This window comes from Rhamphochromis longiceps, linkage group LG20 (genome assembly GCF_057381845.1).
Source record: "Rhamphochromis longiceps isolate RC_006_pf linkage group LG20, R_longiceps_female_GT1.1, whole genome shotgun sequence".
Taxonomy (NCBI): domain Eukaryota; kingdom Metazoa; phylum Chordata; class Actinopteri; order Cichliformes; family Cichlidae; genus Rhamphochromis; species Rhamphochromis longiceps.
In genome coordinates, this window is record NC_140576.1 from 12,300,238 (window position 1) to 12,325,550 (window position 25,313).

At 40.4% G+C, this 25,313-nt stretch overlaps 1 protein-coding gene across 1 annotated transcript in view; it reads right to left on the bottom strand.

The window, feature by feature from the left end:
* ctnnbl1 (catenin, beta like 1) overlaps positions 1 to 25,313 on the bottom strand; it is a 76,045-nt gene that overhangs the window by 6,486 nt on the left and 44,246 nt on the right. The window contains exons 13-15 of the mRNA XM_085394531.1: positions 22,111 to 22,191; positions 7,924 to 8,061; positions 7,189 to 7,261 (exon numbers count right to left, since the gene is read on the bottom strand). Coding sequence (XP_085250657.1) covers positions 7,189 to 7,261; positions 7,924 to 8,061; positions 22,111 to 22,191 — 292 coding nt within the window. The remainder of the gene's footprint in view (positions 1 to 7,188; positions 7,262 to 7,923; positions 8,062 to 22,110; positions 22,192 to 25,313) is intronic.

Below are 25,313 nucleotides of genomic sequence, written 5' to 3' on the forward strand. Positions count from 1 at the left end.
TAGAAGTACAAACACTGAGCTCAGGTCAGAAGACGCTCAGGATGACAGTAATCTGCTCGGGTTACTCCATCATTGAGTATTCAGGGGAGAGCTAGGTTATAGCAGGCCACAGCACTAGGCATAAAGTTAAGTGTAAAGTTAGACCAGCATCTGCAGATATGAGGATGCAGATTTGTCCACAGATTTGTGCAAATACAAAAGCCTTGAATGTCAGAATCAGGGATTTTAATTTGATCCGCAGAGGTTTGGATGCGAACGAGACTTACTTAAAAAGGCACAATTTTAAGGGTGACTGAGAAAAGCAGGTGAGGGGCAACTCAGAGAAAGCAACTCAACAAAAACATGATAATCTATGGCCTCTATTACTGCCAGCCTGTCATTGTGACCGAGTGCCAGTGTCTCCATGTCTATAAATGGTGTTGCAGTCAGCCACACAGACAGAGAGGTCAGAGATTCCGTGACTCTTCAACTCTCTGCAGAACCTTTTCTTTGGCATGCTGGTACCCTCTCCTTCTGTCACCACGGCAACACGGCAGAGGACAATACAGTAGTGAGCATCGCCATTACTCAGGTCAGCGACTGGGACGGATCTGCCATGAATACAAGGAGAATCATTTCCAGGAGCAGCCTCTGCAACGGCAGCCAAGGATAGGGACACGCTATAGGACTTTCAGCGTGATTACAGCTGCAGCTGGAGCACCATAAGTCATTTAAAACACTGCTAAACCAGTCTCAAGCCACTGTGATCCCACTGAACAAAGGACAGCTGGTACAGAATATGCCCACAGTGGGGTAACCTACCGTCTATAATCATCATGCAGTTTGCCTTTTAACAAACAAACAAAGAGAGTGGGAAAAAAGATACTGCAAAAGCTCTCTAAAATCTGGATACCATGACAACATTTAGCAAGACATAAGCTTCAAAAAACAATAATTGCTGCAAATGTTTATTTTCTTCTCATAAACCAGTTTCATCAGCACATCTAATAAACACAAATAAATTTTTATCTATGTCTATATTTTTGATATTTTCAGAGAAAGTCTGTGTAGGGTGGACTTTGCTACTTACATTAAATGCAATAGTTTGTATTTTTAATAGAGATGGCACGATACCACTTTTTTATGTCCGATACAGATATCGTAAATTTGGATATCTGCCGATATCGATATGAATCCGATATAGTGTGTTTTTTAATCAATAAAACGTTTTTTTAATATCTTGCTGCATTTTGTATAAGTTTTTACTCAAGTTTAAATAAATAACAACACTAAAGCTATTCTGTACGTAAAAAAATACACTGCGCCCAAAATATTTCATAGTTCAGCAACACTGATCAATCTAATAAACTTAAACCTATTCCATGCTCCCTATTCTGGTATTTTAAAGAGTACTTAGCAGAAATATTCAACAACCTAACTAATAGGGTTGCAAACTCCCAGCAAAAAAAAAAAATAGGGAACCACCCTCCACCTCATGTTGCTTAATCGATGTAATCAAATGTAATTTGATGCAGGGGGAAAACTGCACAGAAATAAAAAAATTTTCAAGAATAATTAAATAGATTCAACATCTTTCTTCAACAGAATTGCAGAATTCACAGATGGTACTTTCCCAAAGGAAAAAGTACTATAGCTTACTAGGGTATATTAGACTTAACAGTTACTACACTGAACAAAAATATAAACGCAACACTTTTGTTTTTGCTCCCATTCCCCATGGGATGGACGTAGAGACCTAAAATTCATTCCAGATACACAATATAACCATCCCTCCCAAACAGTGGTCACAAATCAGTCCAAATGTGTGGTAGTGGGCACATCTGCCATATTGAGATAATCCATCCCACCTCACAGGTGTGCCACATCAGGATGCTGATCTGACATCATGAGTAGTGCACAGGTGTACCTCAGACTGCCCACAACAAAAGGCCACCCTGGAATGTGCAGTTTTGTCTCACAGGAAAATGCCACAGATGCCACAAGCAATGAGGGAGCGTGCAATTGGCATGCTGACAGCAGGAATGTCAACCAGATCTGTCGCCCGTGCATTGAATGTTCATTTCTCAACATAAGCCGTCTCCACAGGCGTTTCAGAGAATATGGCAGCACATCCAACCGGCCTCACAACCGCAGACCTCGTGTAACCACACCAGCCCAGGACCTCCACATCCAGCAGGTTCACCTCCAAGATCGTCTGAGACCAGCCACCCAGACAGCTGCTGGAACAATTGGTTTGCACAACCAAACAATTTCTGCACAAACTGTCAGAAACCGTCTCAGGGACGCTCAACTGCATGCCCGTCGTCCTCATCGGGGTCTTGACCTGACTCCAGCTCGTCGCCGTAACAGACTTGTGTGGGCAAATGCTCACATCCGATGGCATCTGGCACGTTGGAGAGGTGTGCGCTTCACGGATGAATCATGGTTCACATTGTTCAGGGCAGATGGCAGCTGAGAATGTCCCAGTTCTTGCATGGCCAGCACCGGACATGTCACCCATTGAGCATGTTCGGGATGTGCTTGACCGGCGTATACGACAGCGTGTACCAGTTCCCACGAATATCCAACAACCTCGCACAGCCATTGAAGTGGAGTGGACCAACATTCCACAGGCCACAATTGACAATCTGATAGACTCCATGCGACGATGTGTTGCACTGCATGAGGCAAATGGTGGTCACACCAGATACTGACCGGTTCTGGGTCCCCAGACCCCCAATAGCGCAAAAAACTGCACATTCCAGGGTGGCCTTTTGTTGTGGGCAGTCTGAGGTACACCTGTGCACTACTCATGATGTCAGATCAGCATCCTGATGTGGCACACCTGTGAGGTGGGATGGATTATCTCAATATGGCAGATGTGCCCACTATCACACATTTGGACTGATTTGTGACCACTGTTTGGGAGGGATGGTTATATTGTGTATCTGGAATGAATTTTAGGTCTCTACGTCCATCCCATGGGGAATGGGAGCAGTAACAAAGGTGTTGCGTTTATATTTTTGTTCAGTGTATATACAGTAATGGATTTCTATATATTTTACATCAGATTAAAACTTTGGGTGTAAGATTCAGATAATTATTTATTAAAAGCTAGACATTTTAAATGAGAATAAGAAAGAAAAGTATGTCTTCGTGCCCCCTTTTCCCTGTTCATGCCCTATCGGCCCCCCTGGCTAAACTTTGCTAGATCCGCCCCTGCACAGTTACAGCCGTCAGCTGCGTAGAAAAAGATCCTGGTGTAGAAAGTAATATTAAATAAATTCTAACAACAGCTTATCAAGCTTAAACGTGCTGCTGTTGTTCAGCCGCTGGTTTCCTCGTTCTGGTGAGAAGTGGGCCAAAAACAAAGAAGGGAGACGGACTCCCAACAGAAAAGCCGATCAGCTGATCATTGATCAGTTTCACGATTGAAGTAGCAGGAGGAGAGTGAGAGAGGCAGTCTCTCCATATATTGGTTGTTAAGCTTACCATGGGAATGCTTTACAAACATTCAGAGATGAACTTACACACTTGCTTTACTTCTCTCTGGGATAACTTCCTCGGAGATGAAATGCCTGATTGCTAGCAAGGCTACAAATACACACAGCCGCTCTATCACGTGATGCATACTGCTGCAACTTGCTACGGTTATGAGCCGAGTTACGCCGTGTAGCAAGTTTTGTGAGGTGCTTTTTTGATATTTAATGGATCGGATTACATTTTTTATTTCTTGCCGATATCCGATCCAGCAATTTGGGTCAGTATCGGACCGATACCGATATGTAATATCGGATCGGTCCATCTCTAATTTTTAAGTCTTGCAAGTTCTTTCTTTAGTACATGTTCTTACCCCACAGGATACCATGGGAGCCATAATTTCTAGTCCCTGGAATAAGGGCTTGACATTACTTAACTGTTCTTTTGTGATGGGAGGGTGAGCAAGGGTTTCAATATTTTTGGTCAACTTCCACCTTTAGCTTAAATACAGCGTAAAGACTTCTTTTGCACCTTTTTCTTTCTTTACCTCTTGAAGGCCGACTAGGCGTAAACCTTGAAGCTCTTTTTTGAACTTCTTATAGAACAAAATAACAGAGTTTGCATCAGCAGTTAGTCAGGGTGGTCTCTGATTTAAAAACCCCAAAACTATTCTAACATCTTTATTGATATAAAGATTCATGCCACAAGAATGTGCTGCAGGAAAGAACCCAACTTCTTAATCGACACAGTCGCTTAAGTACTGTTTTAGTCAACGGTACAGTTCAATGGCACAAAGGCTGGTTTTCATTGTGTTAAAATAATTTGAAGTGGAGACTTTCAGTTTTATTTGAAGGTATTACACTGAATATTTAAGAATTGCATTCATTTTTGTCCACTGTAGGCTCAAAACTACTAGTATCATAACTTTAAGTGTAAGAATTAGCTTCAATACTTGGGTAAAAATCCAAGTATTATTATACAAGGTTATCACAACTGAAACATTTTAAAAAAGGCAAATCATAAACCTCAGAATTCAAAACCAAAAACTTCACAACACAAGCAAAATTGTTCCTGCGGAGCAGTTTTTTATTCTTCAGTAAGCTAAAGCCGTTAAGGTCAAGATAGCAGAGCAGGCGACACACACTGCATGTGCTTAACCTTTTCCTGTGGTTTAACATTGACCGGGTGGGGCACTTGAAATGGGAGATGGCTCCACACACTGTGGCCTAGTAGAAAGGGTGAGGTCACTGAACCACACGCGCGCAGATGAATTATGATAGACATATGCAATGGCTCTAAGCTATTATGTATGCGGACGCATAGTTATTTGCAGAACACATAAACACAATATAGTTTATGAAAAATAAGTCACATCAAGATCATGCAAGGAAACCTAACATGCACATTAATATGTAGAAAACATTCAAGGGCAGGCACGAGTACAGAATGCAAACTGAATCAGAAATGAAGTAAACATCTGCAAGGATTTCCTCTCAAAGGTTTGTTAATATCTAAAAAATATGCAGATAAAAGCAAGCAAGGACATGTGCGTACAAATAAACATGGAGACATGCTAATGGCAATCACACACACACACACACACACACACACACACACACACACACACACACACACACACACACACACACACACACACACACACACACACACACACACACACACAAACTCTGTAAGTAAGCAAAAACATAGTGTGGACAAGCACGATGTGCGTGTATGCAAATATGCAGATGAAAACAAAGAGTCACACAGCCACATTTAGGATACAAATTCCTGCACACACGCACACGGGGAGGACTGGAGAAATGCCACGCTTGCTGGCAGTGCCATGTGTGACGGATGGCTCTATCTACAGTGTTACATGCCACAGAGAGCCAGAGGGTGTGTGAACGGAGCCACGTCCTCGAGCTTTATCCAACAATGATACGGGAAGGATGGATGTCGCGCCGCGAAGGAAATAACACAACCTGCTAGGTCTTTGACGGCAGAAAACAAATATAGCACGAGGAGAAATCTCTGGCTAAGTGAAAAAAGTGAATAAAGGACAGACAGACTGTCTCTGCTCTACTCAGTGATAATATGATCAGTTCAGATTTGCAAGCCAGGCTCAATTTCATCATATTGTTTTACCATCTGCAGAAAGGTAATACAATTAACAAAAACAAAACAATCACATCTGCCTGGATATTTTAGATGCTTGATTTTATCGTGTTTATTTTTCCATCTGAATTGTCTATATCGTAATATTCAGGACAGTCTAAATATTAAAGACACCCCTCTCATACAAGGTGACCTCTGCTACTGCAAATGCAAAGGAAGAATATACTAAACAAAGGTCAGAGTGACAGGGTCTCCCCAGGCCTACTTCTTTGTTCAAGAGAACAGGAGCATATGACATTATTTGTGGTATTTTATTATATTCCAACCTAACCACTTTGGCAGGCAAACAGCACAGGCTTGCTATCAAACAATAACCAGAGCCAAAGAACAGCGATTATACCATCATTTTCCCCTGAAATGCTGTTTCCTTGCCAGGCTGAGAAGCACTTGGAAACAGGATTTTACAAAATGTGTCAATAAAATGCACTTCTGAAAGTAATATAAATCTCTGTGGGTGTAAGAGCAGCTTTTGAAGGCACCACTTTGCCCTTTCAAAATATGCAGTTTTTCTACTTTTATCCTTGTTCACTCTAAGGTGAAGGATCTGCGCTTTTGGGCAAGGTCCCAGATCAACCTGTAGATTTGATATAAAGTCACGGGAAAGGCCTGTGCTGAGAAATGTGTCACTACAGATTATTCTCCCATTTGCAGAGTATGAAGATAAGGAGAAAATTATTTCACACTTTCAATTTGATAGATGAGGACTATCAGAATGGACGTTTTTGTCAGAATTCTTCCAACTGCTTTTTTTAACGGCGCAAGGAATTTATAACATAGCATTTCTAAGCATACAATAACATAATTACTTCAGAAAAAGCAAAAGCAGTACTATTTGCCTTCTGAAAAACTAACCTTTTTATCAAACCACTGCTGTGCAATGATGCATTTCAACTTTATGTACTGTAATACTCAAAGTTTGTAAAATCAAGCTAAAACTGAGGATTTTCTTCCACAATATAAAAACTTCAGCGAGAGTTTGAGCTGTCACCTGTGAAAGCATCATGCCAAAAGAACTCAGTTTGGACTTGAGAAAATGAAGGATATCTGAAGATTTCAACAGTCAGAAGCCAAACTGGATCTGGGTCGTCATTTTGTCCTCCAACATAAACACAACTCAAAACATGCGTAGCTCCTTGTAAAGAAATATCTCCGTCAAATTTGTAGAAGCTTGAGAGATTTGCCAAAGAAGAATGGCCTGGGGAGAAGGCGTGTTACAGACTTGTTGCAAACCACAACAAACGACTGCAGGTTGTTATCCAGCAAAAAGGAACTGATTGATTTTAACCCTGGCTTTTTTGGGTTTTTGTAAAATAACTTTGCCTGTTTGCAAAGTAACATAACATAAACATCCAAAATAAAAAGCTATGTTCAAAATTCTTTACTCACGTTAACAGCGCTTAAAAAATACTAATAACCTTTTGTGTATTGATCAAACACATTTATATGTTAAAGCACTCCCCATATGTTTTCACATAAAACAGTGTCTGTATGTTTATGTGCAGCAGAGTAGCAGAGATACTAAGGAAATATTGAGAAGATAAAGTTACTCACCTCTCATGATGTGGCGCACTACTTTGACAGAACCTCCTCTTAGGTTAAGAATTTGATGGACCCTCTGTTGAAGCTACATGCAGACAAAAAAGAAAAGAAAATAGAATTCCTATTATCTAAAGCTGTATATTGTTGATTGTTTTGATGTGTCTTATTACTTGGTCTGTATTTTAGTGATAAACAAGAACTAAAGGTAACATTGTAGCTAAAAAGACAGTTTCCACTTTGAGTTAATGCTAGTTTGCTCAGCTTAAAATGTCCAACTTTAAGCTAATTGTTTGCTCCATATGTTTATTCTTGGACTCTACTATAGTGGCTTTTATGTTATACTAGGCCTTTTAAACACTAGTGCTTGGAAATATTGCCTCAAATCTTTATCCCAATATTTCATTCATATTTTTTACAATATAGAAAACAATGCAGTGGTTGCACCTTGCAGGCAGTAGAATTTAGCCCAAACCCTGACAAAAGGTTTCAGCAGCAGTATTACAGTGTAACAGTAGTGACACGGCGTTATAGACTGTGACATAATGCAAGTCAAATGCCTAAGTAGTATTTTTTTTTTGCCTGCAACTGCAACACTTTAACAAACTGCACCCATTAAAAGCTATTTGACCTCCATCTGTTTTCATAGTTTGTGTGATCAGACATGTTAAGAACAATTAATCTGAAAGGAAATTGGCAAGCCAGGACCAGTTTGCGTGCGTGTGTGCATGCGTGCACATGTGTGTGTACCTGTGGGATTCCTGAGTTGCTGATCTCCACCATAATGTAGCAGATCAACTGAAGAACAAATAGCCCGGCGTCCAGACGACGAAGGTAAAACTCATCCTCCATGCTGTCGTCCAAGATCTCCCCACGACGGACCATCTCCTGCACACACACAAACAGACAGAAAAGCCTTGTAAAAAGAGAAATGTTTTCAAGCACAAAGCAGAGTTTTCTGTTGTTTGTGGCACACTTATAAAAGATTCAACAAACAGAAAAAAATCAGAGCCCAAGTTTAATTTAGGTGTTGTTTTTCAGCCTCTTCCACAAATCAATTTTCTTATTGACCAGACAAACAAATCAATCGATTTCACAGCTCTACTGCTGGCTCTCACACACTTACACATACGTACACACACTTGCATAGTTATCCATCTTAACGGTCCTGTCAGTATGCCAATAACACAGTGGTGCCAATAAGCACACAGCCTACATTAATCATCATTAGAGATCAAGAAGCAGACCTGAGGGGAGAGGGGAATCTGAAGCGTAAGCCACTAGAATGGCACAGAAATACAAACAGTGTGTATAGCACATTGCAGCCTCTAAGATTTACATCTAAACGTCATCAGTAAAGTCACTATTTATTGTGAATGATGCAACTGGCCTGGTAATAAAAACACTGAAATATTCATGTATTTGCAGAATGACAAACTGAGTGTATTTGGTGACATTCACAGGAAACATGCTTTATTAAGCTACCGATAATGCAAATGCAACCATTTTCTAATGATACACCTTCATATTGAAGCATATAAATGGTAATACTAACTTTTCAATGAGGCAGCCAAATTTCACTTTTACCAAGCAGCTAAAAATCTGATTCTTGCTGCCAGACAGAATGACGGAAAAGGGACACTTATTGCCTAGCCTCTATTATTTAAAAAGAATTTCAGGGTTGACAAAGTACAGTGGGGCAAAAAAGTATTTAGTCAGCCACCGATTGTGCAAGTTCCCCCACCTAAAATGATGACAGAGGTCAGTAATTTGCACCAGAGGTACACTTCAACTGTGAGAGACAGAATGTGAAAAAAAAATCCATGAATTCACATGGTAGGATTTGTAAAGAATTTATTCGTAAATCAGGGTGGAAAATAAGTATTTGGTCAATAACAAAAATACAACTCAATACTTTGTAACATAACCTTTGTTGGCAATAACAGAGGTCAAACTTTTACTATAGGTCTTTACCAGGTTTGCACACACAGTAGCTGGTATTTTGGCCCATTCATCCATGCAGATCTTCTCGAGAGCAGTGATGTTTTGGGGCTGTCGCCGAACAACACGGACTTTCAACTCCCGCCACAGATTTTCTATGGGGTTGAGGTCTGGAGACTGGCTAGGCCACTCCAGGACTTTCAAATGCTTCTTACGGAGCCACTCCTTTGTTGCCCGGGCGGTGTGTTTTGGATCATTGTCATGTTGGAAGACCCAGCCTCGTTTCATCTTCAAAGTTCTCACTGATGGAAGGAGGTTTTGGCTCAAAATCTCACGATACATGGCCCCATTCATTCTGTCCTTAACACAGATCAGTCGTCCTGTCCCCTTGGCAGAAAAACAGCCCCATAGCATGATGTTTCCACCCCCATGCTTCACAGTAGGTATGGTGTTCTTGGGATGCAACTCAGTATTCTTCTTCCTCCAAACACGACGAGTTGAGTTTATACCAAAAAGTTCTACTTTGGTTTCATCTGACCACATGACATTCTCCCAATCCTCTGCTGTATCATCCATGTGCTCTCTGGCAAACTTCAGACGGGCCTGGACATGCACTGGCTTCAGCAGCGGAACACGTCTGGCACTGCGGGATTTGATTCCCTGCCGTTGTAGTGTGTTACTGATGGTGACCTTTGTTACTTTGGTCCCAGCTCTCTGCAGGTCATTCACCAGGTCCCCCCGTGTGGTTCTGGGATCTTTGCTCACCGTTCTCATGATCATTTTGACCCCACGGGATGAGATCTTGCGTGGAGCCCCAGATCGAGGGAGATTATCAGTGGTCTTGTATGTCTTCCATTTTCTGATGATTGCTCCCACAGTTGATTTTTTCACACCAAGCTGCTTGCCTATTGTAGATTCACTCTTCCCAGTCTGGTGCAGGTCTACAATACTTTTCCTGGTGTCCTTCGAAAGCTCTTTGGTCTTGGCCATGGCGGAGTTTGGAGTCTGACTGTTTGAGGCTGTGGACAGGTGTCTTTTATACAGATGATGAGTTCAAACAGGTGCCATTCATACAGGTAACGAGTGGGGGACAGAAAAGCTTCTTACAGAAGACGTTACAGGTCTGTGAGAGCCAGAGATTTTCCTTGTTTGAGGTGACCAAATACTTATTTTCCACCCTGATTTACGAATAAATTCTTTACAAATCCTACCATGTGAATTCATGGATTTTTTTTTCACATTCTGTCTCTCACAGTTGAAGTGTACCTCTGGTGCAAATTACTGACCTCTGTCATCATTTTAAGTGGGGGAACTTGCACAATCGGTGGCTGACTAAATACTTTTTTGCCCCAATGTATATCGGTAAAGCAAAAAACAAAACATGGATTTCAGCATCAAGCTAATGGGTATCCCCATGACCTTCAGACCCAAATGATTTAATCTCTAAGGACTTCTCCTTTAAGATCAATCACATTGAAAAGCTGCCTCTTCTGAGGACTACATTACAAGACTATTTTGTGGAAGCCCTTTTAAACCATGCTGCAAAGCTGGGAAACAAAATAGCATGTCAGTGTAAGAGACTTTGTGATTTAACAGCAGGATGGAGTTTGTACAAGTCTAACAAGCTTCAAGGTCAGTGTTTGGTATGCCTACTTTATTCTGCAAAACAGCCTGAAGTTTCTTAGGCAAGCTTTTTAAAAGTAGTCTTCAGGAATATTTCTCCAGGCTTCTTAAAGGACAGTCGAGGCTCTTCTTTGGATGTTGGCAGATTTTTGTTCTGTTTTCTGTTAAGATCCCACGCTGCTTCAATAATGATGACATCCGGGCTCTGAGCAGGCCTGTCCATGATCAACAGCATTCCATTTTCTGTTTTTATTTTTTCTTCCTAGTTTTTTATGACCATACGTTTCTTTCTTTTCATCACCATGAACTGTGTTTTACAAATGGGTGTACCTCTCTTCATAAGCCTTATTGTCACCGACTTTCATGTGTAATCTGGCATACCTCAGCCTCTTCTCCCCATTTCCCTTCTTGAAGAATGGCTTCTTGATGGCCATCCTTCCACTGACATCACTTCTGATAAGGAGCAGATGAACAGCAGATAAATCAACTAGAGGTCCAGATGCATCTCACAGGTCCTCTGTCAGGTCTTTATTGGATTTTTAGGTTTGCCCACATCTTCTTTTGTCCTCCACTTGACCAATTAAGACAAACTACATAGCATGCTCAGATACACCAAGTTTTTGGTTCTTCTTAGTAATCACCTTGTTGGCCCAAAAATATTATTTTATGCCTCCCAAACTGTGTTAGCATTGACATTTCTTTTTACTCCAGCTAAAGAAATGGGAACACATAATATGTTTTGCAACATTTGCAGCCAGCTACTAGTAACAAAGTAACAACAAAAAAAAGTAAAACTATTCTACTTGTACTATAAAGCACACCTACCTGGAATGATTCAGAGAGCAGAACTGAAACATGACAGGTGATGCTGATTAAAAAATACTTGATTTGGAGTGCTGCCATGTATGCTGAAAACTGGTTATTAAGTTCAGTTTACAAGTATTGTATGGTGCATGACTGACTTAATTAGTGAATCCAAAAGAAACTAACAGGTTACACATGGTTTCCCCTGGTTTAGGCTTCATTAATTACAAGAATAGGGGGAAAAATACCCAAGTCAGCTAATGTCCCTGACATTTTAATATCATACTTGTGCAAAATGTTTTTTTTAATGTCAGTGAAGTATCAGATTTGCATCATTTTTATTTGCTTCCACAGTCAGAGGCTCAGTTTAATTTATTTAGTGCTGAGAAACTGTGCCAAGGAGAGAGAGGTGTTTTTCAAAATGACAGAAGAGGAGGAAGAGGGAAATGCTCAGAAAACTCCTCCTCAGTATGATCCTGGCAGCTACTAATATTAATTTTGAGAACTTTATCACCTCAACCTCTAATAGAAAAAGCATCTGCCCAGACTCAAAACACATTTAGTGTATAATTTTAGAGTGTACATATGGCCGGTCAAGGCAAGAGAAGCCATGATGTCACCAATGGAGGATGACAGAAAGAAAGAAAATTGCAGTTAGGCTTATGTTGTCACAGAAAAATGTGTGCAAGGTTTTCTTTGCTGACATAAGACAGCTAACATCAGCACTCTGGTATGTTAATCTATCAAAACACATATGACTAAGAATAATTTCACTCATCAAAACAGAAGAACAACCTTCATGGATGGGCTCTATGACACTTAAAGCAATATTATTTGTCAGATAATTCAATTAAATGAGTTGCGCCTGGTTAGTACTTGGATGAGAGACCACCTGGGAATACCAGGAGCTGTACACTTTTGGTAAGCTGTAGCTCAGGTAGAGCAGGTCTTCTACTAATTGGAGGGTTGGTGGTTCAAACCCTGGTTTCTCCAGTCTGCACGACAAATATCCCTGATATTAATCCAAAGTCGCTCTCTGATGCATTCATCAGAGTATAAAGGTGTGTGAATGTAGATAGAAAAGCCTTTAGGTAGAAAAAGCATAGAAAAAGTGCATGTATGAATGGGTGAATAAGGCAAGCTGTATACAGCACTTTGAGTATTAAGAGTTGAAAAGCAGAATATAAAAACCATTTACAAGGAACTGATTTTTTTTTCTTTTTTTTAAATGTCATTTTAACGTGAACGTTTAAGGGGGTTGCAACGCTTTCAGAGCCAGCCTCAAGTGCCCAATAGAGAACTGCATTTTTTGGCACATTTCTCAGCTCCAGCAGCTGATGCCTGATAACGAGCTGTGTGAAAACACTGCTTTGAAAACCAGAGGAACCAGCTTCCAATCTAAGTTACAGAACATACAAATCTAGGTGAATTAACACTGAAAGTTTTTCATTTATCTATATGAATACCCCCCCCCTTTTTGGGGGGTTTAAGGGACTAGAAGCAGTTTTTAACCAAAAGCCTTAAACTCTATAACTGTAACTCACTTAACATAATTAATGTGTGACGTTTACTTCTAAAGGCCTTTTCCGTAACCCATGATCCACAATCCATTTAGTTACACTTCAGCAACAACGGGCCTCATCAAAAAGAAAAAGTAATAAAAATTTTGCAAAAGTCACCTGCAACACTTTACAGTAACAGCAAGAAAAGCTCGACAGATCAAGAAAGACCTACGAACGTGTGAGAGAGTGGAAGTTCTTTTTGAAGCATGACGTGCATTTACAATTTATTATAGAAAGCAGTGGAAGTGGACATTTGGGATATTAAAAGCTGAACCGGCGTAGGCACTGTGGCAGGATTCATTACAGCGAGAGAGTTTTGTTCACTCGTAAGTTTTGACAATGTGACCAATATCTTTTGTGTGTCAGCTCGGTCCCTCTGGCAAACACCGGACAGAAGAAGCGGAGGAAGAAAAACGTGTTGAAAGGAGGGACTGGACAAGTCAATTACTGCAACCTCAGGGGAGCCTGGCAGCTAGGCTACAGTACAGACAAAGTAATAAGCAGTGATTTTCAGCTGCATTGTGCTTGTGTTTGTGTGATGGCATGTGTATGATTTATAGAACAGTCTGCATACTTTTGGAAACCACATAGGTTTGTTTGGGTCTTTGTTTGACATGTTCATAAGCGTACATATCTCTGAACAAGAGCCTTTATCTAGTGTGCTCCTTAATGTGTGTGTGTGTGTGTGTGTCTGCTTGTTATTCCGGTGCTCTCTTTTTTGCTGGCATACTTCGATGCAGAATTAAAGTGATTTCTTTGTCAGCAATTTACAAAAACCCACTGTGGCTGTGTGTGTAGGAACTAATGGTTTTTGATGAAGCTTAAGCAAACTCCAGAAGGAGGGGTTAGATAGCCTCATTATGAAACAGAGATGCAGAGGTTCACAAGGAAAAATCTGAACCAAACACTGCTTTGTGAGAACACACGTTGACATGCTGATTTCTAGTTGTGATGGAGAGAGCCAAAGAACAGTCATCTGCTTCTGGGCTTGTATCAGTTATCGTTTGCTTACAAAGTGGGGAAACGCAAAACAGCAGTGTTACAGGAAGATGGGGTGGGGTGGGGGCTATTTACAAGCAAAAACAACACATTCGGTGCTGAGCTCTGATCAAATGTTGAAATGGTTGACGGTAAAACACAGTTTGTCCGTGTTCATTCTCAAGCAGCTTTGTGTTCTCGATCTTTGACAGCTTCCTTCAATGTTTCTTTTATGAACAGGACTACACTTCTCCTGTAATTTATCTTTTAAGTTGTGATTGTGAGTTAGCCCTGACTGGATGACTCAATCAAAGACTCAGGAAAGCAGCGGCGCACTGCTTTTAGCCAGAGTTGGGGAAGTAAAGCAAACATCGTAACAAAGACGGTAACAAAAGAGTAAAAGAAAAACCAACAAAAGGTGTTTTTCTAAGGCTACCGTTTTCTTCTAGAACCAAACATATTACCTTATTTGGTGTCGTGATGCTGAAAATAGAGAAAAAAATTTAACATATTAGCCCAAACTACCAAATAAGCCCAAAAAAGTGTCCAACAGAGTCCTTGGGAAGGCTATAGCACCTGATACATCAGACCTCCAAAACAGCTTGGACCCATCAGGGCATGAACACAGACCTCCTGAGGTACGCTGTGGAAATCTGGCACTGGAATGTTGGCAGCAGATCCTTTTGGTCCTGACAGTTGCAGGGAGGGTCTCTGTGGATCAGCCTTGGTTCAGAGCATCTATGGATGCTTGATTGGACTGGGATCTGGGGAGTTTGCAGGCCAGGTCAACACCTCAGGCTCTTTGTCATGTTCTTCAATCCAATACTGATGAGTTTTCACAGTGTAGCGGGGGGGGGGGGATTATCTGTGTTTTCCACTTTAAAGCTACGTAATGGCTTCACACGGGCACTTCCCTAACCTACTTCCCTAACCACGGGCACTTCCCTAACCTACTTATGGGTCCTTCAGGGACTGCCTCGCAGTGTATGAGACTGGTCCAATTGGACTTTTACCTACACTTATTTTTGTCTCGAAAACAGATACAAACAACTGATGGTTACAATATATCAAGAGTATTCACACCCGGTAACGCAACTATTTCCAATATTAGGTTGTTTACTGCAATAGGTATTATTTAGGCATCATTAGAATATTACAGTTTGGTAGTATTTTCAGTTTAGATGATACATTCTCGCCGTTAATCACATGACAGCAAACTCATTGATTCAGGCATGTAGATATGGTTAAGATGACCTGCTGAAGATCAAACCAACCATCAACATGAGGAAGAAAGATGATTTAAGTGACTCTGAATTTGACATGGTTGTTTGCACCACACAGGCTCGTTTGAGTTTTCCAGAAACTGCTGATCTACTGGGATTGTCCACAGCAGATGATCACCATATCTATGGTTTAAGGGGAATGGTCTGAAAAAGATAAAATGCCCAATGAGTGGCCAAAATGCCTTCTTGATACTAGAGGTCAGAATAGAATAGCTAGACTGATCCAGGAAGGCAGGAGTAACTCAAGCTAACACTTATTACAGCCAGCGTACGCAGAAAAGCAACTCTGAATGCACAACCTTGTCGAACCTTGAAGACAGAAAGGATAAGGAAGCAGAATACCACACTGGGTGTCAAGTTGAACAATAGATGATTGGAAAAACACTGGCTGGCCTGATGAGAGTGTCTTTTGCAACATTCTGGTGGTTAGGTCAGAATTTTTCATAAGCAGCATTTAAACGACAACAACAACAAAAAAAACCCACAAAAATGTTTCTGTCTTTGTAAGAATCAGCTAATGGTATGGCGGATACTTTCTTGGGGCCCATTAGTAACAACTGAGCATTGTTTACATGCCACAGCCTGTCCGAGTATTGTTGCTGACCGTGTCCATGCCTGTATGACCACAGCGTATCCATCTCTGGGTGTCTGCTTTTAGCAGGATAATATAGTACATCACAAAGCTCAAGTCATCTCAAACTGTTTTCCTTAACATGACAATGATTCAGTGTACTCAGCTAATCTCCCCAGTCACCAGATCTCAATCAGAGAACCTTTGGGATGTGGTGGAATGGGAGATTTGGATTATGGCTGTGCAGCTGAAAATCTGCTGCAACTGCATGATGCTATGATATCAATAAAGACTAAAATCTTAGAGAAATATATCATGTTTCAATGTGTCATCACAGTGAACAAATAAGGTACGTCTGAAGGCAGAAAAAAATCTAACCGTGTGCAAGCAAGGAGTAAATAGTTAAGTGGCCACTGAGTGTATATCTTTAATAAAAGAAGCTTTTATTGCTGCATTAGGCCATATTCAGTGCTAGACCTAATTAAGTTCATCATGATACACCAGTATTGGCAGTACCCACTATATATTAAAACAATTAAACATAGACATCAGATCATAATGTATTTTCTTTACAAAGTGCACATGAACAGAACAGTTATGGTTTGACTTACTCACCAATTTAGCACGGCTCTGCACTGATGCCTGAACTTACCCACTCGCCTCATGGCTAATTGAAATAAGGTGACTATAGCTATCGGCATTCACCTCTCACATACTAACTGAAACTTCCCACAACAAACTTGCTAATTTTGACTGAGTCACTCACATGGGTGTAGATTTGATTTAGCTAATTATTTATTTAATTACTAGTTTTCTGTCTGCTCTTTCTGCTACTTCTTCATCCCTGTTTCCTTTCTATCGCTGACCTGTTCACTCCATCACCATGTCCTTGACTCAGAGGTGTTTTTGGATGGCCTGATTTAGTCACTGCAGTTTTTTGTTGTATTTTCACCTGCTTCACATTTCTTGATACCAGTTTAACCACATATTTTAAATATTTACATCTGGGGAATTTTTTTTTTTTTTTTTTTTTTTTAAAGCTATCATGGTCATATCATTGCTATTGTCTACAATAATCATGTAGTGAAAATCAGTGATTGTGACACTTCTATACCACATAAATGTGTTGGTTAAAATAAATTGGATCACTGGGTAAAAGAAAGAGATTTTAACAAGGAGATGCAAAAATTGGTCTCTGTGTATCTGACACTTGACTCTAAGTTTACAGCTTGGTAAAATAATACCACAATACTTCCATCTGTGAAGTGCAACATTACCTGTAAATACAACAGCATTTTTTCCCCTTTAAAATGTATTAGTCTTTAGAAATTATTTTTATATGAACACAGTAGATGAAGAAATGAGAGACATGTCTTTTTGAATTAAGACTGAAAAGTTAATACCTGTTAACATTAAATAATTCAGTCCAAACTGGAGCTGGGCACACTCTGGTTAAAGGTAATTTTTAGTCCTAAATCCCTGAGGACTAAACAGTCAAATATATGAATGGAGGGTGACTTTTAAAGGGAAAGAATAACAGATGAGGATAAAAAAAAAAGCTGAGAGGAGAAAGAGAAATGATGACAGGAAGATAAACAAGCTGTGACACAAACAAAATTTCACTGAAGAATCGTGTATGAATCAGGAAACAGAGAGGGAGAGCGAGTGAGGGAAAACATTTATTCTTGGAGGACGTTTAAGAAAACTAAATATATCACATCCAGGTGCAAAACCAATTCCAACTTAACACAGACTTTCTTTGAAAATGTCTACTGTCAGCAAAGCTAAACTAGCTCATTTCTGCTGTACTTGCTACAGACCAGTAAAGGAAACCCACACTCGCTCTCTCTCACACATGCACACACACAACACCGCCAGCAACTGAGTTCTTAGGAGCTAGGAAAGGGCACTCAGGCATTTTACAGTATTGAGGTCGGCCTCAGCCATGTTTTGCTGAGCTTCATCAATCTCAAAGAGCTGTTACCAACAAGCTGAGAGCAAAGGGAAGGTTTGGAAAGGAAGAGAACTGAAAGCAGCGGCATTAGGGAGAGGAGGAAAAGAGAACTGAGGGAAATAAGAAAGATGTGTGAGGAGTGAGGTGGTGTGATATAGCAACAGAAACTGAGGATGAAGGAGAAAAGATGCACAACAAGAAATACATTTTATACATAAGCTGCTCACAAGGAAGTAAAGGAAGAAGGAGAGGTAGAAGAAAAAGGGGGGTATGGAAATTAAGTAGAATAATAATATTAGAGGTATGTAAAAACGCAATTTAATGCAGAAAAAGGAAAATTGGAAATATGATAGGATGAAAAACAGCTTTAAGAAAAAGGAGGAGAGAATGAGTGGGATAGAAAGAAAAGAGAAAGAGATACCAAGGTGGAAAGAAAATAAGCAGCTTATTAGAAAGGGACTGGGCTGGAGATGCAGAGAAAAGGCAGCAGCAGCTTTTCCTCTGCTATCCTCCTGAGGAATCTGTGGATAATATGTTGCAGAGGAAAAACATTTTGCTTACCGCCCCTTAAAAACAGGCTTAACTAGGGGAAACCAAAAAGCACGGCGGAGAGAGATAAAACGCTGCTGCTGCTGACGGCAGTCGATTCTGACGAGGCGCTGGACAGAACTGGGTTGGCGTCTTTATCGCCTTATTTAAAGTAACGTGGCATTTGGATTCACACAGACTTAAAATATCACTCGGGTGTTTTCAGGACTGGATGTCGGACCAGCGGGAAGGAAACCACTGCAACCGCAGTATCATTTGTTGTCCAACATTAAGGAGAAGAAGTGATCAAATCAGAAAACACTAATGGAATTTCTATGGTTTGTGAATTAAAATGACATGTCAAAAGGAGCTGGAGAGAACAATCATGGCCTCATGGGTACACGTGAGGCCATAAGTTACACACAACAAAACTTCCTCGCTGATGTCAGAGGAGAACAGCTAGACTGCTAGAAGAATTAAGGTGTAAACAACATGAAAACATAGATCTATACAGTATCAATGGATGTAATGTATGATGTAATGCTGTGGGGGATGATTTCTTTGCACACTTTTGGCCCCTTAGCACCAACCGTACATCATTTAAACACCCATCCTACCTGAGTGTATATGCCCTTATTTTCACTTTAACCTTTTATGAGTGTTACCACTCCAAATATGACAAAAAGCACTTCAGTCTATAAATGACTTTGGGTCCACAGACAGCACCACCCCACCGTAAAGTACTTCATATCCCTGCTACATGCTAGAGGCTTCAGGCTACAATATGCATGCCAATATATAGCTCTACACCAGGAATATCCCACTCCAGGCCTCGAGGGCTGGTGTCCTGCAGTTTTTAGATCTCACCCTGGGTCAACACACCTGAATCAAATGATCAGTTCATTACCAGGCCTCTGGAGAACTTCAAGACATGTTGAGGAGGTAATTTAGCCATTTAAATCAGCTGTGTTGGATCAAGGACACATCTAAAACCTGCAGGACACCAGACCTTGAGGCCTGGAGTTGGACCCCCCTGCTCTACACCATTAAACACTTATATTCATATAACTATAAGTCTATAAATGGTACAAGTGCTCCTTTGCAAGCAAAAATAAAAGGTGAATAATGCTCACCAACACGGAAACTAAAACAGTGCTCTGATTCAACCTAAAAAATGTGCACTCGAATAAAGAAATGCATCTTATCAATGTGATTTACTTGAGCTCATGACTACTAGCTGAAAAAACCTCCAGTCAGAGCCTAGATATTTTAATTATTCTCTTTTTCAGTGTAAAATGAAGAGAATACTGTTGCTGTGCGACAAACTGGCTCACAGTATGAAGGCTGAACTGGCTGAAGCAAAACCATGTGGCTTCAAAGATAGCTGCACACGTAGACATGTTTCTTATCACCATGTTATCGCAGTCATACTTCCACCATCACGGAAGAAGAGGCGAGAGAACGATAGAGGGAGGCAGGGAGAGAGAAGAGAAAAGGAGAAAGAGAGATGGAGAGAAAATGTCAAACTGTCTGGTCTTTTCTTGGCAATCCCACCAAAGATGCCTGTCTGAGAAATTAATCTTCTGTCATCTTTAGATAGGAATCTCACACTTATCTGTCTCCAGCCAAACCCCGGTTCCCCTTGTCATTCTTGCTTTCACTCAAACCTCGCTCTTTCTCCTTGCATTTATGACACCATCTCCTCTTATTTTGACTATATATCTGTTGAGATATTTAAAGTATAACTATGTCTTTTCTTATCTTCCAACCTTTTTGAGGCTCTTTCTCTCTCCATTCAAGCCATTATCCCCTGCTCGGTCACTTATCTTCTATCTCTAGCCCTCTATCGTTGCGTCTAGCCCACAGCTCAATGCGCTGACATATACACACGCAGACAGCTCAATAGGCCACTTTCACACAGCTATCAAACTTTCCATTCTTCTGTAAACTGTCATATTGTTATCAGCAGGACTGTGATTGTATTTTAGGTCTCTTCCCTCATGGCTTTGGATGTGACACTGTGTGGAACCGCACACCTTATCTACCCCATCCCTCCAAAAAAACCAAAAAGGACTGTATTTTTGAACGCAAACACCAATCCTTTCAAACAGGAAATGCAGCTGAAATCTGAACATCTATATTGCAGTGTGATTTAGCTGGTGGACAATACAAAACCATGTCTGTCTGATATTGCGCTGCGGTCCACATTTTTTCCCCCGTCCGTGGACAATTCCAACTCAGAGTTTATCTTGTGCTGTTGCGATGACCTGCTGCAGACTGCTCAAGTAACTCACAGACCTGTCTCTTAACTTCCTTCTCTTCCTCTCTCTCTAAATGTATTCAACCTAGCAATGCTTCTGTACGTGTCCTTTAAAAGAGTGTCGACGCAACACCACAGATAAACCACCTGATAAATGAGCTCTTACTGACAATACATTTCCCTCTTCCCATTTTCTGACACTCTGAATAGGCCACCTGTCCAGGGGGGTACCCCGCCTCGTGCCATATGACAGCTGAGATAGGCTCCAGCACTAGCATGACCCTGAATTGGACAAGTGGTTAAGAAAATGAAGGAATGGGTGGACGGGCTTTTATAAAACATTAAACTAAATTAGGCTGTTCATCACTTATAAAAAAGGGCCATAAATCTTGAGTAAATGGCCCCAAAGTTTTCTCTATCTATAGCCTTTAATACACACACAAACTCTTCCAGGCCTGGAAAGGGAATGCAGGAATGGTAAGTTCTGGGCAACTTATCTGGGTGCATTCGGTACAGCCTGCCGTCCACAAACGCAGGACAAAGCTTAATCATGCAAAGACGAAGCCATATTTGAACAAGGTCCAGAAATAGTGCTTCTCTGTTCTGCGGTCCAATGAATTTACATTTCTACTTAGAAAACATGGACGCTGTGTCCTAAAGAGGAGAAGGATCATCCAATTTGTCATCAGTCCTCAACGCCAAGGTCTGCATCTCATATGGTACGGCGGTACATTGGTTCTTATGGAACTGGCAGCTTGCACAGCTGGAAATGTACCATCAGTGGTGAAAGATCTATTCAAGTTTTACAGCAACATAAGCTCCCATCCATTGTCTTTTTCAGGCAGGGCCTTGCATATTTCAGCAAGGCAACGCAAAGCTGCATACTGCAGCTTTTACAATAGGATCCTCTATCAGACAAGAACGGGAAAACAACACTCTCAAAAGTCTAGCAGCTGCTCTCCTCAGTCCCAGACATTTACAGACTGTTGTGAAAAGAAGAGGGGATGGCCTTAACCCATGTTGATGCCATCAAATTAAAAATAACTCTAGTTTCGCCTGAAATGGTACATTTCTTCCATGTTTTTTTTAATCCATTGTGAGTAAAACATTGCTTAATGGTATTTGGAAATCATTGCATTCTGTTCTTAGTTATATTTTACAGAGCTTTATTGGAATTTGTCTTGTCCTACAAAACAAACAAATCAAAAAGATCAAACCAACCCAAAACAGAAAAACGCCTGTATAGCAATATTACTCCGAATAATGTCTCAGTGACTCATAATTCATTGGTGGCTTTTGTTTGTGGTCAATAATGAAATCCAGGAAACACGAATGCATAATGTAAATTCATCATCAAATCAAAAAGCCTCACTGACAGACTGAGAGGGTAAGAGGGAGGGATGCGAAAAAGGAATAAAAGAAGAGATGCTTACATGTTTCTCTCCTTCAATCCTTTTGTCAGCCTGTTGAACAGCCTCGAGGTACTTAAAATGCAACTCCATCAGTCGATCAACCTGGAGAGAAAATGAAATAGAGCAAAGTAGAAAAAAAGTGAGAGATGCAAAGTGGAAAAAAGAAACATAAAGAGGACACTACAAAGCAGCGCAAAAGCAGGATGAAGCTCTGCGAGCATATATTGAAAAATTCTAACAGGGACAAACAAATTCCACCTTCTTAAAATGAAGTAACAATAGAAAAATACATTTCCAATTTCATATTTCTTTTTATATGTTAGTATGCCACTGATCATCCCCTCATTTATTTGGCTACAGACCTTTTGCAGGGAGTAACCTATGGAGTGGCAAACAAAGAGAAGAAAACACAAGCTTCCCTTATTGCCTTAACATATCGCCAGACGCTGGATACAAACCTTAAAAGCTGATTAAAATGAGACTCTAGGTTGCCTCAGTAGTGAGAAAGCTATCGACATTTGATTTGTACCACAGGCATTTTCAAAAAAAGTCATGCATCCAATAAAATGGCCTTGAGCCACAGGCTGAATATGACACATTTGGGCACATGTGAGTAGGATCGTGGGAGTTGAGGTGGGTGGTGGGAGAGTGTGCAGTGTGTCGCGCTGTCAGGTTTGACATCATAATTGCTTTCTCACATTCTGCAACATATGGGAGACGGTATACACAGGTACAGAGTGACTCGATGACCTCGGTGTATTTAACCTCTCGTAACGTCTTAGAACTAGTTTCTGGAAAAAATAGAACTACTGCAGACTGGTTCAGGTAAAGGTGTTCCCCAAGTGTGTGGAAGCTGAATGGCCTTCTAATGTGAGTATGTTATGAATAAGGCTGCTCAATTAATCGAATTTTAATCACGATTACGATCTGGGCTTTCAACGATCATTAAAAATGACGGAGCCGATTATTAGCCCCTCCCTCATTTATCCGCGACACCTTAAAGGCCGGTCCGTGAAAATATTGTCGGGCATAAACCGGTCCGTGGCGCAAAAAAGGTTGGAGACCGATGATTAAGAGGACCCGAGGCAAGCTCGGAAAGCTAAGCAGAAGTTATTTGGAGAGTGACTGCCGTTGGTTGAAAAGAGAGTTTAAAAAAAAAAAAACTTCAGTGATGTTGCACACTATTTTATATTATTTTTTTAAAGTCATTGTTAACCCTTTAAAGCCGGTCAGAGCAGCACGCTCCGTTTTGCGTAACTATTTTTAAATCCCTGTAGAACCTGAACCGCGTAAGCTAGCGCAATAATTTGTTTTGCATATGAAACCGGAGGAGTTGTACTTACATCTGATGCCATCAGCTTGTCCTCGGTCACGGTTTCGTTCCACATATAGCTTTGCAAAAATTGCATAAAAAGCGCTTGCAGGAACAAAAACATAATATTCCAGAAACACGTTTTGCCGTTCCTATCAGCTGTTCGTAACACTTCCCACAGTGAAATGATGCACATGCTGTTTTCTTTGCAAATTTGCATCATAGGATTGTTTTTTGTTTTTCCTGCAGTATATAAAAATTGCTGTATCTCCAAAATAAAACTATGAAGACACTCAAAATAAATTTCCTGTGGTGGGAAACTATTTTTTGCAACTTTATTGTATTTAAAGTTTTGAGGGATAAACCTCTTAAATTTCTCCAAGTAGAAATATATGTAAACAAAACAAAAGCGATTTTCAATTTTTTTTGTAGTTTATTGCACTTTTTTGCAATTTATGTAATTACTATGCACTTAATGCATACATATTATTAAAATATGGGCTATAACAGTTGTATTGATGTATAGCAACTTGAAATGCTCCCACAAATGGCACTACAGCATGTAAAAAAAAAAATATAAGCTCTGGTGGACTTGGTTCTATAGTAGGTCTTAAAGGGTTAAATAAATATCGTCAAATAATCGTGATCTCAATTTCAGTGAAAATAATCGTGATTATCATTTTTGCCATAATCGAGCAGCCCTAGTTATGAAAATAAGATCTGTGGCAAAGCCCAATCGTGGATACGCTGAATATTCAGGCTTTCACCTTTAATCACTTTTGCTTTATTCGTTTCCATGTATACTAACCTTTTTAGCTGTGGTATTTCTACCAGTTTCAAAATAGACTTTTTTGTTTTTGCTTTTGAAAGAAAACATATGTAGTCTATCTATGATTAAAAATTATTTCCAAGAGTAATAATTTGTACATTCATTATACATGTTCAACACTGTTGTCATGAAGTTAAAGCTAGGCAGCCAGTGTTTTGTTTTTACTGACCACACAACTTTAATACTTTTATAAATGAAATGTCACTGAACTTGTCTTTTTTTTCCTTTTGATCCTCTACAGTTGCTGTAAAACATTTTGCATCGCAAAGACCGCTCAAAGTTACGACTGGGCGTAAGTTTTGTTGATGCAGCTCACGTAAATTTAAACTAAAGACTAGTTTGAACAAAAACTCAAGATATTAGGAAGAGGCTTGGGGGAAATCAGTTGATGTGACTGCCATGTGAATTTTCTGACTAATAGTTAAAAGCTTCTTTTGGCTGCTCCCTCACAAGGGTCGCCACAGCGGATGGATCTGTATGTTTGATTAGGCACAGATGACCTCCAAATGTAATCCTCCCATTTAAGTGGGCTTGGGGCCGGCATGAGGAGTACACAAACTTGTGACCCCATGAGGCTGGGATTGTATCTCCTCCCAGTCCTAACCAAGGATCTTCTCTGTGTAAAGAGAATATGTAAACCACTACACCAGCGGACTGGACCGGTAACAGTCCGTGAGTTGTTTTGGTACCGGGGTGCAAGAGTTGAGGCTTGGGTGCGAAATTTATGGTTTTTATCGTTAACTCGGTTTCCCTGGGTCTTTTCCCGTGTTGTAGTTGTGTGTCTTATTTTGAATGAAATATTTACGCATTACCATAGCGACAAGAGAGCATTAAGGGGCAGAGAGGAGGATGTTACACTCAATGTTGTTGGCGCATTTCAGGATGATGCTGCTAATAAAGTTACACAATTACACAGTGAATTTGTGTTTATTATTATATTTACAAAATACCACAGTTTTTGTCTTGGTCGTATGATTTTATTTTGTTGTATTTATCCGCGACACCTTAATGGCCGGTCCATGAAAATATTGTCTGACATTAAACCGGTCCGTGGAGCAAAAACGGTTGGGGACCGCTGCACTA